At 41.9% G+C, this 13,183-nt stretch overlaps 1 protein-coding gene across 1 annotated transcript in view; it reads right to left on the bottom strand.

The window, feature by feature from the left end:
* Positions 1 to 1,256: 1,256 nt before the first annotated feature.
* The window catches only part of tyk2 (tyrosine kinase 2), a 147,335-nt gene continuing 135,408 nt past the window's right edge, over positions 1,257 to 13,183 (bottom strand). The window contains exons 22-24 of the mRNA XM_063035857.1: positions 11,335 to 11,452; positions 9,374 to 9,484; positions 1,257 to 7,307 (exon numbers count right to left, since the gene is read on the bottom strand). Of these exons, the coding sequence (XP_062891927.1) occupies positions 7,173 to 7,307; positions 9,374 to 9,484; positions 11,335 to 11,452 (364 nt within the window). The 3' untranslated portion in view covers positions 1,257 to 7,172. The remainder of the gene's footprint in view (positions 7,308 to 9,373; positions 9,485 to 11,334; positions 11,453 to 13,183) is intronic.

Genomic DNA, 13,183 nt, shown 5'->3' with positions numbered 1-13,183 from the left:
TGTCCAGATGTTCCAGGGTTGTGAGAAGAGCCAATGAGATAGCATCTGCTGTGGACCTGTTGCTGTGATTGGCAAACTGGAGCCACTCAGGACACTTTATCACTGTGGATGATGAAATGATGTGGACCTGTTGGTGTGATTGGCAAACTGGAGCGGATCCAAGTCACAACACAGGACACTTATCACTGTGAATGCAAGTGCGACTGGGTGACAGTCATTGAGCCAGGTTATCACGCTCTTTTTGAGCACTGGTATAATTGAACCCTGCTTGAAGCAGGTGGGTACCACACACTGACAAAGTGAGAGGTTAAAGATATCAGTGAACACACCTGCCAGTTGGTTAGCACAGGTCTTTACTATGTGACCAGGTATCCTATCCGGGCCAGATGCTTTCCTTGGATTCACCCTCCTGAAGGTAGCCCGCATGTCAGCTTCAGATCATCAGGAAATACGGGGGTTTGCAGTGGTTCCTCCATGTTCTGATGGTCAATGCAAGCATAGAAGGCATGGAGCCCATCTGGAAGTGAAGCCCTGCTATCCCCCGTATGTTGACCAATTTAACTTTGTTTTAAGGCGTAGCATTAAAACCCTGCCACAGCTATCGAGCATCCCTCGTTGATTCCAGTTTGGTCCGGAATCTCCATTTTGCCCATGAGATGGCTTTCTGGAGATCACACCTGCAGCTCTTTCAGCATTCTGTGTCTCCAGGCTTGAATTCCTGTGATCTGCCCTCAAATTTCAGATCTCATGGTTCATCTAGGACTTCTGATCACAGAATACTGTGAATGATTTAGTGGGGACACACTCATCTACAGATGTTTTAATAAAGTCCATTATAACCCTGGTGTATTCATTGAGATCTCTAGATGAGTGCTTGAACATAGCTCAGTTCACTAACTCAAAACAATCATTTAATTGTTTCCCTGTCTCCCGGGACCACCTCTTAGTTGTCCTAATCTGCGGAGCCTTGGTTTTTAAGACTCTGCCTGTATGCAGACAGGAAAACAGCCAAGTGATCTACCACTTCTGCTGGTGAAGAACACTCTCACTACTCTGAGTAAATAAATTCCCCCTTAGGTTTCCCCTAAACATTTCCCCTTTCACTGTTAACCTATAGCCTTTAGTTCTAGTCTCACCAAACCTCAGTGGAAAAAAGCCTGCTTGCATTTACCTTTTCTAAGATACCTCATAGTTTATATACCTCTGTCACATCTCCCTTCATTCTCCTATGCTCTAGGGGGAAAAGTCCTAAACAATTCAAACTTTCCCTGTACTCAAGTTCCGACTAACATCCTTGTAAATTTTCTCTGTACTCTTTCAATCTTACTGATATTTTTCCTGTAGATAGGTGACCAGAACTACACACAGTACTCCAAATTTGGCCTCACCAATGTCATATACAACTTCAGCATAACATCCCCAACTCCCAATACTTAGTACTCTGATTTATGAAAGCCAATGTGCCAAAAGCTCTCTTTTGGAGAGGAGTGGATGGTGGCCAGGCATCCTGGAAGGAAAGGCGAGTTGTGGCGGTGAAGTGACACTAAGAAACCGCTAATACTGCAGTTCAGCTCAGTGCTTAGTTATGTATTAATGGTGTTTTCTGGAATCTTCCACTGTACAAATAGTAGGACAATGTCACTGTGCTGATGGTAGACTCCTATCCCTGTACCTGTTGGGGAACTAAGGGCAGTCCGTCAGCAAGTCCTCACTCCGTTGACCACAGTTCATCTGCAAGTCTAGCTTCAGGATCAGTGTACGAACGAAGTGTTTGGAAAGGAAGCAGAACCCTGGTTTTGGAAGGGCAATAATGTAAGGCAGTGCTGATGATACTGATCCCAAGAAAACAATTTTCAAAGCCACTGTTTCTCCACGGGTTCTTTAGCTGGCAGTCTTGTAACCGATTTCCCCGAGTTCTGATATTTGCACAGAACTGTCCTGGCCAAGAATAATCTAATGTTGGAGGTTACATAAGTTTTGGCCAAGATTCAATCAGTTTGGTTTATTTCACACCTATTTAGCACCTGTAGTGCTGAGGTCAGGAGGTAATAACAAGCAAAATCAAGTGAAAATGAACAGTTTATTGCCTTCTGAAGGAATAATTGCAATGTTGCAACACAATGCAGTTCTCAGAATAAAATAAAAACATTGCATGATATGATATGAATTGGTATATGCACAACTTAAAAATGGAAAAGGAATAATTCCCAGATAATCCAGATCTATTCTTAAAGTTTTCTTAATCTTTGTCAAAATAATTTCATCTGCAGCACAGCAAAATAACCCAGCTGTGATATCCAATTTTGACACAGTCACTTGCTCATCGCTTGGCAGGACATGTGCAAACTCCATCTACTCCTACATCTAAGGTTAGTTGTTTTTTTAACCTTTAGGTGAAATTTTTGCTTCCTAAAAGTACAAGGTGGAGTTTAAAGCTCTGAGAGCCAAGAGATTTACATATCAGTAAAAGCTATAACAAGAGCATGGTGAGAGGTGCTCACATCACATTCTTTTCTCATGAAATCACAGTCTGAAGTGAAGCCAACAAAACACCAGCAGATGCAGAGTAGGAACGTACCTGTCGTGGAACGGAGAAAGACAGAGGCAGCGACGTGATGCCACCATTTCCAAGGCACCCACCATTCTGAACTGGCCATACTTTACACACCAATGGGTCAAATTCTTGACCATCCTTCTGTGATAACTGGACTACATGGATAGATGGTTGCAAAATGTGGTGAACCACATTGCCATGGACAGTTGGGATAGGCAGGAAATACCAGCCTTGCCAGTCACCACCACAATGATTATAATACACGGCCTCAAAGAAGAGAGAATCTGCAGATACTGAAAATCCAAGCAACACACACAAAATGCTGGAGGAACTCAGCAGGCCAGGTAGCATCTATGGAAAAGAGTACAGTCAACCTTTCGGGCCAAGACCCTTCTACACTTAGCAGTCCTGCTGAAGGGTCTAGGCCTGAAACATGGACTGTACTCGTTTACATAGATGCCGCCTAGTGTGCTGAGTTCCTCCAGGATTTGTGCATAATGCACAGCCTCCCTTGTTTCACAAAGAGGGCCAAACATGAAGTTTATCTCCAACCAATACTCATACTCAGAGGCTGGCTATCCAAAATGGTAAAAAAAAAGGGAATATTTCAGCTGCTTTAATGCAATTCATTGAATAAATTTCAATGCAACTTACTTGCGTAACATTCATAAATAAATGGTGTGAGCAAAAATGTAACAAGCTGACACGAGTGAAGACAATAAAAATGATTAAGTTATTAGATGTCCATTGAAATCACCCAACATGCTAACTGGTATAAACACATGAATAATGATAATATCAAACACATTCCAAGAATCATAACTACCATTAGAGCCCTTGAGAGAAACAAAGGTAGAACTATTCATTAGCTTCAGTTGTGCCAGATTCCATTTAAAGCCTGCCACATACCATGTTCTAAATTAGTTTAGGTTGGGCCCAATGTTTACTTTAAAAAAACATTTTTAAACAGTAAATTGACCACATGTTCGTGTATAGTACGCTATACATTATTCCCATCATTGACAACCTCCAAATCAAATAGTGCAGACAGTGTTTTAAAAATCCCATAAACTTCATGTTATAACAAGAGTTTTTTTGATTTGTTCTGTGGTGATTTTCAAACCATTTATATTCCTGTTTCTTTTTCTAGATCTAATGTTTGAGTCAAGAATCTGTTCAATATTTCAGTAAGTGACTTGCTTTACAGTATGCCCATTAAACACCTTTGCTTACTCTATCATATAGGAGTTGCTATACAAATGCAAGTTATTCTCAAAACCTCTTGGTGTGTTTTAAAATACAGGGTTCAGTTCTTTGTCCTTACAAATTAGTCACTGCTGAAAGACCATGATAATACACAATATTATCAGAAGCTGCGCTCCTACCCCATTGTCCATGTTGAAGAGAGACACAAGATATCTGTTCTACAATTCCAGCTTTTTTTTTGAATCCCATTATTGCAGACATGTCATGAACAAAACAAAATTGATTCAGCATGCAGTCTGGGGCTGACTTCTCGTGCAAATTGCAGCATGTGTAAACTGATCCTCCGCTGCATTTAGGAGGAGAAGGGCCGTGGAAAAAACGATGTCCATCTTACTTCCATCCCTCACCTGACTTATTGTCAACGTATATTGTCGACCTCCTGGACTCCTGGTCTATGGAAGCTTATAATTCCAACTGGCTCTTAAGGGGCCTGGAGAGCCATTCAGCCTTAATTTAAGAGGCTGTCCAAGAATCACTTTTGCTTAAGCTGCAGTGCAGAGACTGATAAGAAATCACACAGTGGTACAAAAAAATCTCTCGTCTCAGGATTTAAAAAAAACTGGAACTATTAGACAATGTTTGAGGCTCAACGAAGAAACATCTTTGAAGTAATTACAGTGACAACCCCATTCTTGGCTCCGTTCTCCTGAAGATGTTCCTAGCCCTAATGAGATACAATGCAGAGTATACCCTTCTGGGCCTTCGCCTGGCAACCCCCAACTTAACCCTGACCTAGTCATGAGACAGATTACAATGACCAATTAACCTGATAACTGGTACTTCTTTAGACTGCGGGAGGAAACCCATGCAGTCACAGGACAGCATGTACAGGCAGCGGCAGGGAATTGAACCCAAGTAGTTGGCACACTGAAGCGTTGTGTTAAACACCACACTACCGTGCTGCTCCAGGTATTGATGTGATTCCCTCAGCTGCAGGCCAACTGTGCAGCACCAGCCACGGGCAACAACTTGACACAGAAGGCAAATCAAACTTGGGAGAATTCCCAAAGGTGAATCAAGCAAAGGCTGTGCTCATTTGGAGGAACTCTCCTCCCATGATCATTTGAAATGTCTTTTAACTCTGCCACAACAAATTTCAGTGGCTTTTGCTGCAAATATCACTAATGAGTGGGTACTCTCAAACATCGGTAGGTATCACGCCAACTACACAATTGAGCAAGTGTAACTACCAGTTCGATATTAACATGACTTGTGAAGTATCTTTCCATCATTTTGTTGCACTGCGAGATAAAAAGTCCTCAATACCAAGAGAACAGTAGTTGTGGAACAGTTGTATATTCTGTAAAAACTGCAAGACAATACTAGAAACCTGGAGGTGGTGCTGGTCGTACTGCCTACTCATTCCTCCCGAGGTTACAGGGACACCTGAGTCATTGTTTCTATTCACAGGACTGGCATGTTTCCAGTTAAGAGAGATCACGGTCCACCTACCTGCCTGGTTTCTATACGCATGAAGTTCCGTCTACTCTACTCATGAAAATCTGGCTGAATGGTGCTGTAACAACAACCTCTTACCGCCAGCAAGACAAAGGAACTGATGATGGATTTCTGGCGGAGGAAACTGGAGGTCCATAAACCAGTCCTCATCAGGGGATCAGGGGTGGAGAGGGCCAGCAATTTTAAGTTCTTTGGTGTTCTCATTTCAGAGGACCTGTCCCGAGCCCAGCATACGAGTACAATTATGAACAAGGCACGGCAGCACCTCTACTTCCTTAGAAGTTTGCAGCGATTCAGCATATTTAAAACCTTGCAGACTTCTGGAGATGTGCGGTGGGGAGTACATTGCTTGGCTACATCACAGTCTGGTATGGAAACACCAAAGCCCTTGAATGGAAACTCCTACAAAAAGTAGTTGATATGGCCCAGTCCATCTCGGGTAAAGCCCTCCCCACTACTGAGCGCGTCTACATGGAGCACTGTCACAGGAAAGCAGCACCCATCATAAGGGACCCCCACCACCCAGGCCATGCTCTCTTCTCACTGCTGCCATCAAAAAGGCGGCACAGGAGCCTCAGAACTCCCACCATCAGTTCAGGAACAGTTACTATCCCTCAACCATCAACCTCTGGAACCACTGACCCCATCACTGACCCGTTCCCACAACCTATGGACTCACTTTCAGTGACACTTCATCCCACATTCTCGATACTTATTGCTTATCTGTTATTTCTTTCTTCTTGTATTTGCACAGTTTGTTGTCTTTTGCACACTAGTTGTCTGCACTTTTGATGTGGTCTTTCATTGACTATGATGTTTATTTTACTTATTGAGTATGCCCACAAGAAAATGAATCTTAGGGTTGTATATGGTGACATATATGTACTTTGATAATAAACTTACTTTAAATTTTGATATTCAGCATTCAATAATGTCAGCTATATCACAATGATGGCAGGGAACAAGTGAGGTATACCCTCCTTTAACATGATGCTAGGTAACATTATTTGGCAGGAATAATGCAGAGGCATGCAACACTGCTAGGTGAGAGCCACATTCGAGAAGGTGGCAGACATTATTCTTTCTCAACATGATAAACTTTGACAGTATATCCCAAAAGTTAATTTGTTTCCATTATATTTCATAACAAAAAAAACAAAGTACACAGAACACAAATATTGACAGTATTAAAAAGTAACAGGGTCAGATGCATCAGTAAACTCTTATCACAGTTCAGAAATAAACAATGCTATATCAGTTTTGCAGTGTGACACAGCAGACACTAAACTGCATCTTTTAAGCTTTATAAAGATTCTCACAGACATTATTCATGGGAAAAATCAAATTGCATTTCCCAATGCTCGATTATCCTCGACAGTTGAACTTCGCAAAAGTTAACAAAGTGTAGTATATGTGCAGTTGCACACTTGATTATCATGATATCACGTCAAGTTCAAACTCCCTTTCCGAATTTCTGAAGGAGTTAAAACAAAACTTTGAAGTTCAGCAGAAGTCTTTTCTTCAAATGGCATTTCTTGGCTACAATTCTCCAAAATCTTCACTGAACAGCAATCATGTACAGTTAAAGAAGTGACCAGTGCTATTCATACCTTCCGACTGAGATACAATGCAAAGGCCTTGCCTCCCTGTTTTGGCATTGTTTGAAGAGTTCCAGCATACTCTGTGAAATACAGGCCAACGTGTAGCCAGGACCAAACACCAAAAACAATTACAATGCTACCTTTGGGAGCTTGCTGTTCACAAAATGGCTACTGCTTTTGGCGCTGATGCAATGATTGATGACTCTATTCGGCAGAGATGGGGAGGAAATTGGGAGGGTGGCAGAGAGTGTAATAAAGGAAGATGATGTTTGGTTGGAAGCTTCTGGTGTTTATCACTTCTGGAGAATGCTTGAACTTTCGATCTTCTTGTATCGTTCGTACAGCTTCTGAAATATTGGGAACAACTCTTGAAACTTGGGTCGCTGAGCTGGGTCAGAATCCCAACACTTGTTCATCAGCTGATAGACCTGGAGGGGGGAGAAAAAGAAAACTTGGTTCACTTTGGAACTGTCAAAATGAGAAAATGGCAGGCTCAGAGAAGACGAAGTGAGGAACAAGCCAGACATGCAAGAAAATGAAGCAAAATAATAAAGAGAATAATGTCCAAATAGAAACCAAAGTCTCAAACAATCCTCCATTCTACTGTTCTGAAGGAAGTAGGTATGCTCTCCAGATTCAGGAGCAGCTTCTTAAAGTTGAAAAATTGTACAAGTCACACTGCTCTTTTAGAAAGATGAAGGAGGGGTGGGGAAAAACAAGGAAATGACACATCAGTCAATCCAACATCTTTTGTTTGGAAATTATCAAAACCAAATGATAAAACCAGCTGCATTTTGATTAGAGATAGCTAGAATGGATTTATAAAGTGCAAGTTTTGTCAGACAAGTGTGATAAAAAGAAAGTAACATTACAGATGTATATGCTCTTCCAGAAGGCACTGATAAATATTGCTCATGAATTTGATGAACAGGTTCAGGAACAGCTATTACCCCTCAACCATCAGGCCTCACTAACCTCAAGGACTCTACAACTCATGTTTTCAATATTATTTCCTCCATTTATTTATTTGTTTATTTATATATTTATTGCAGAGTTTGTCTTCTTCTGCACTTCGGTTACCAGTCTTTGTGTGTAGCTTTTCATTGATTCTATTGTATTTCTTTGATCTTCTGGGAACACCCAAAAGAAAATGAATCAGGGTAGTATATGGTAATATATACATACTTCAATAATAAATTTACATTAATCTTTGAACTTATGAAGTCAGTCACTGAAGTGAATTTATTAGCATGACTGGGAAAATGGCCAACAGAAGAGTAGGGATACAGGATAATTTTGTCAGGATATGACGGTAGTATCTCACAAGAATCTATATTTCAGACCATAAGCATTCACCATGTTTATAAATGGCTTAGGTGATGGGCCAGGAAATCTTGCATGCAAATTTGTTCATGACGCACAGAAATGCCCTCATGCTCATAGCCTTTCTAACCATGTAGCTGGAATTGGGCACAGCTAGAAAAAGTTTACAGAACACGAAAGATTTTCTGTGTTGTATTGTATTCCATTACGCCCCTCCATTAACCAATGAAATCAAAATATCTGATTTTACAGTTTTCATTCAAAATATTCATAGTAGGCACATTACAAAACATTTAAAGTGCTGCGCAGTTTTCAAGCTACGTAAAAACCTCCTGCTCAGTGCAATAGTTGTTCTGCACAGCTGTAAGAAAAGTTAGAGGGAAGATTACAAGCAATGTAGATAGAAACATCTCAGTGATGAAATGAAAGGGCAAATCAGCAGCAAGTAGATTTCAATGCAGGAAAATGTGAGGTCATATACTTTGGCCTAAAAAAGGATATTTTGTAAAGTGGGGGAAAATCTGGCAGTAGTGATCCAAAAAAAAAGTTTAATTTGATGTATAAATATTAAAACGTCATGGAAAACAAAGAAAATATCTAATTGAATGTTGGTACTGGAGAACAGGGATAAGTACTGGAATCAAAGTATCCAAAGCCCTGGTCAATCTAAACCTAAGATAATGAAACCAGTTCAGGGCATCATAAGCAACACACATAAAAGTTGCTGGTGCACGCAGCAGGCCAGGCAGCATCTCTAGGAAGAGGTACAGTCGACGTTTCGGGCCGAGACCCTTCGTCAGGACTAACTGAAAGAACTTCCTGACGAAGGGTCTCAGCCCGAAACGTCAACTGTACCTCTTCCTAGAGATGCTGCCTGGCCTGCTGCGTTCACTAACAACTTTTATGTGTGTTGCTTGAAATTCCAGCATCTGCAGATTTCCTCGTGTTTGCAGGGTATCATAACGTGGGAAAGATACTGGCTGTGAATATTTGCTAAAATGAGAGCTGGACTCAGGATTAAACAGGAAAAACACAGATGCTCACATCAGTCTCCCATAAATGCTTGCAATCATAATTTAAGTAATTAAATTCAGAAGAGATTGTCCCACAGGAGAGGCTGTGTGTCTGAAATGAAAACATTCAGCTTGAAGTCAAAGATTTATGTTCTTACCTCCCATGGACAGGACTTTGGACAAGGCAAGCGTCTGCCCCTTTCCAACAATTCAATTAGTCGGACCACTGTCATCTGTCCATGCGTCACTCCAATCATCTCAATAAATTTCTGTAAAAATGTTGAAAATAACTTAAGTCTTCACACTTTAATGCCATGTTTAAACTATGGATTCAATTATCAATGACTCCCCCAATTCCAACATTATTGGTATTTGATGGGGAAAAGATGAACTTGTACCAGAACTTCCACACACTTATACCAGAATGCCACCTTGGTAAAGGAGTTGAAAGCAACCTCAGGAACAGCTACCTGAAAGGGCAAAAAATACCTGATTTCCACTGAAGTTCTCTGCCCGCATTCACTAAGAATGGAGTGGCTCAACTAATGCTTTCTGCTATCAGCAACCAACTGACTTGTAATAAAGAGGCACCGGGCGTTTCAGGTATTACTTAACAATGTATCACATACACCTGAATATTTGAAGAATATATTTGAAACACTGTCAAATCTTTTACTAAAATTTTCAACAACCACTTGAATAACCCACTGAGGGAAAAGTGGAATATGTGATGCTGTATAGTATTGGCTGAAGAATTCTAATTTATGGAGAACTTACTCAGTGCCCCAGGTGGAAAGTTAGAGACCAGGCAGGACTGCTGCAGGACTGTGGCAGAAGGGAGCACAATCACCCTTTCACCCTTCCAGACATTAATCCTCCTCTATACCAACATCCAGTGACCTATATTACTTCTCACTCAGTTCCCTAGCCACTCAAAACCTACAATATCACTCCACATCCACATCAGGCATGGGAGCAAGGAGCCCCTAGCTACCACTCCACCAATATTGAGTACAGTGAGCATTTGTGGGTTAAACTTACAAATCATGAGGAGTTTGCCTGTATTTCATTAGGAGCTTGAGGAGATTTGGTACGTCACGCTAAACATTCACAAATATCTACAAGGTGTACCGTTCTGACTGGCTGCATCACTATCTGGTATGCTGGGGGGGGGGGCAGTAAGCGGCAGAGAGTTGTAAACTTAGTCAGCTCCATCGGGGGCACCAGCCTTGGTGGTATCCAGGACATCTTGAAGGAATGATGCCTCAAAAAGGCAGTATCCATCACCCGGGACATGCCCTCTTCTCATTGCTGCCATCAGGATGGAGGTACAAAGACTGTAGGCACACCTTCAATGATTCAGGAGCCGCTTCTTCCCCTCTGTATTTGGTAGTTATATTAAATAGGTAGTGAAAAAATAGAAATGTAAACTCAGTTTTTTCCCTCTATTGTCACGTACTGCTGCTGCAAAGGTAACAAGTTTCACGACATATGCCAGTGATATTAAACCTAATTCTGAAGGAAATTCAAATTCTATTGATAAGCAATGAGGGCAAAAATCATGCAAAATCAAGACTTGCAAACAGGTATGTCTTTGCAGCATTTTCATTTACCGGGTATTTTCATTCTTTCCCAAGAACAGCACCTTGTGAAGGCTAAAGAATAACCAGCTGCAAATAGTACATCAAACAAGCTCACAGCCCATTCTAACTAGTGATGGATTGGCCAAGTACCTGGTTTCAGGAGGTATGGACAGGCTGTGGAGGATTAACATTACAACCCGAAGAACGGCCTCAAAGCTAGTCTCTATCAGAGTCACCCGGTGGATAGGTTGACCAGGACCACAGACATATTTCTGCAGACTGGCTTCACTTCACCTTCAATTAGCAAGAATAGAACAGAAAATGGATCCAACTATCAGTGGCTCTAAAGGCATTGAATCCAATTCACACACAGGTTGATAGAATTTGTCCCATATTTAGTTCATTCCATCACAAAATACTGATAATCAAGTTTGTGTGTCGGACAGAAGCAAAGGTGACACAGAAAATGTAAAGCTCAGAGTTGTCTTCACAAAGACGTGCAGGAAATTGAGTTTGAAGTTTTGTAGGAGACCTACCGCAGGCGGGCTCAGTCGAGCCTCACAGTACGTCAGCAGCTCATACAATGTGACTCCAAATGACCAAACATCGGAGGCAAAATTGAATTTTCCTTCTTTCAGACAATCAACGGCATACCTAGGACAAAACAGAAGAATGTAAGTAAGGCCCAACTCCAGTACTCTGTCATGAAGACAGTCCATTTCATAGAGGTAGCCAGAAGACCAAAATAAACATACCTCCATCACAAAGCACTTGACGGGTATTCAGATTCAGTACATTCTAGACTTTAAGATTAAGATTTAATATTAGCTGACCATCAGGGCAGCCTGCAAGTGTTGCATCAATTCCAATGTCAACATAGCATGTCTACAACCTGCTAACACTAACCTGTACGGCTTTGGAATGTGGAAGGGAACCAGGGCACCCGGAGGAAACCCACACGGTCACAGGAAGAACGTACAAACTCCTCGCAGGCAGTGGCGGAATTGAACCCGGGTCGCTGGCATTACACTAACTACCAGGCTACCAGGCCAGATTGAAAAGGTCAGTTTGGGGGGTCCGAGGCAAGAGACGGGCCGGTTGAGCTCGCTGCTCCACTCTGTGCTGATCTTAGGGTCTGTGGACGGACTTTCTTTGTGGACTTTAACTCAGAACGCCATTTGCTTGTGTTTATTTGGTTTTTTTTCTCTGCACATTTATGGGTTTGATGGCCTTCTTTTAAATGAGTTCTTTTGGGTTTCTTTGTTTTATGGCTGCCTGTTAGGAGACGAACCTCAAGGTTGTATTGAAGTGTACATACTTTGGTAATATATGTACCTTGAACAATTGCCCTCAGCTCAGGAGCTGATTTACTTGACTAGTTCCAATTGTGGACAGATTGCTGCACCATCAAAGATCAAGTAGACCTCCCCAGGGTTCTCTAGAATTCAGGAGATTTCAGCAAGATATACAAAATCAATTTGGAACAGATAAAGGGAAGATGTTTTCCTTGGCCTAGGAGCCTGGGATATGGGACACAGTGGATGAATAAGTGATACACTGCCTAGGATTTAAGTAAGGAATTTCTTAAGGACATCGGGGACTGCTATGTACTTTCCCTCACAGAAACATGGCTGTCCGTCATCATTTCGGATGCAGCCGTACAGCTCGATGGCTTTACTACTCTCTGCAAATTCAGGACAACTCAGTCCTTTAAAAGAAGAAGAGGTGGCGTATACTTTATGGTTATCTCATCGTGGTGCACAGATGTGGCAGCTTTCTCTCAGTTCTATTCACCCGACCTGCAACATCTAGCGGTCAAATGTCGTTCTGCCTGTCTGCCGAGGGAGTTTTCTGCCATCATCCTGATAGTGGTGTACATTCCACCTCAGGCTAATGTCATGCAGGGACTTGAGGAGATTAGCACTGTAATTAGCAGACATGAAAGAGTGTACCCTGATACCTTTCCTATCATTGTGGGTGATTTCAACCAGGCCAGCTTGAAGAGGTCTCTGAGCAACTACCACCAACATATCACCTGTGGAAGCAGAGGAGTCAACACATTTCAGCACTGTTATACCACCATCAAGAACACCTACCATGCCATCCTATGCCCACACTTTGGAAAGTCCAATCACCTAGCTGTACTTCTACTCCCAGCGTATAGGCAGAAACGGAAGACTACAGCACCAGTGGTGAGGACGAAGAAGGTATGGTCAAGGGAGGCAAAGGAACACTTACAGGACTTCTGAGTCAACAGACTGGACAATATTCAGGGATTCATCTTCAAACCTGACTGGATACGTCACAGTTGTCACAGATTTCATTAACACCTGTGTGGATGAGTGTGTGCCTTCGTGAACATATCAGATATACCCAAATCAAAAG

The sequence above is a fragment of the Mobula hypostoma genome, chromosome 29 (genome assembly GCF_963921235.1).
Source record: "Mobula hypostoma chromosome 29, sMobHyp1.1, whole genome shotgun sequence".
Classification (NCBI taxonomy): Eukaryota; Metazoa; Chordata; class Chondrichthyes; order Myliobatiformes; family Myliobatidae; genus Mobula; species Mobula hypostoma.
This window is presented reverse-complemented; position numbering and strand designations above follow the sequence as displayed.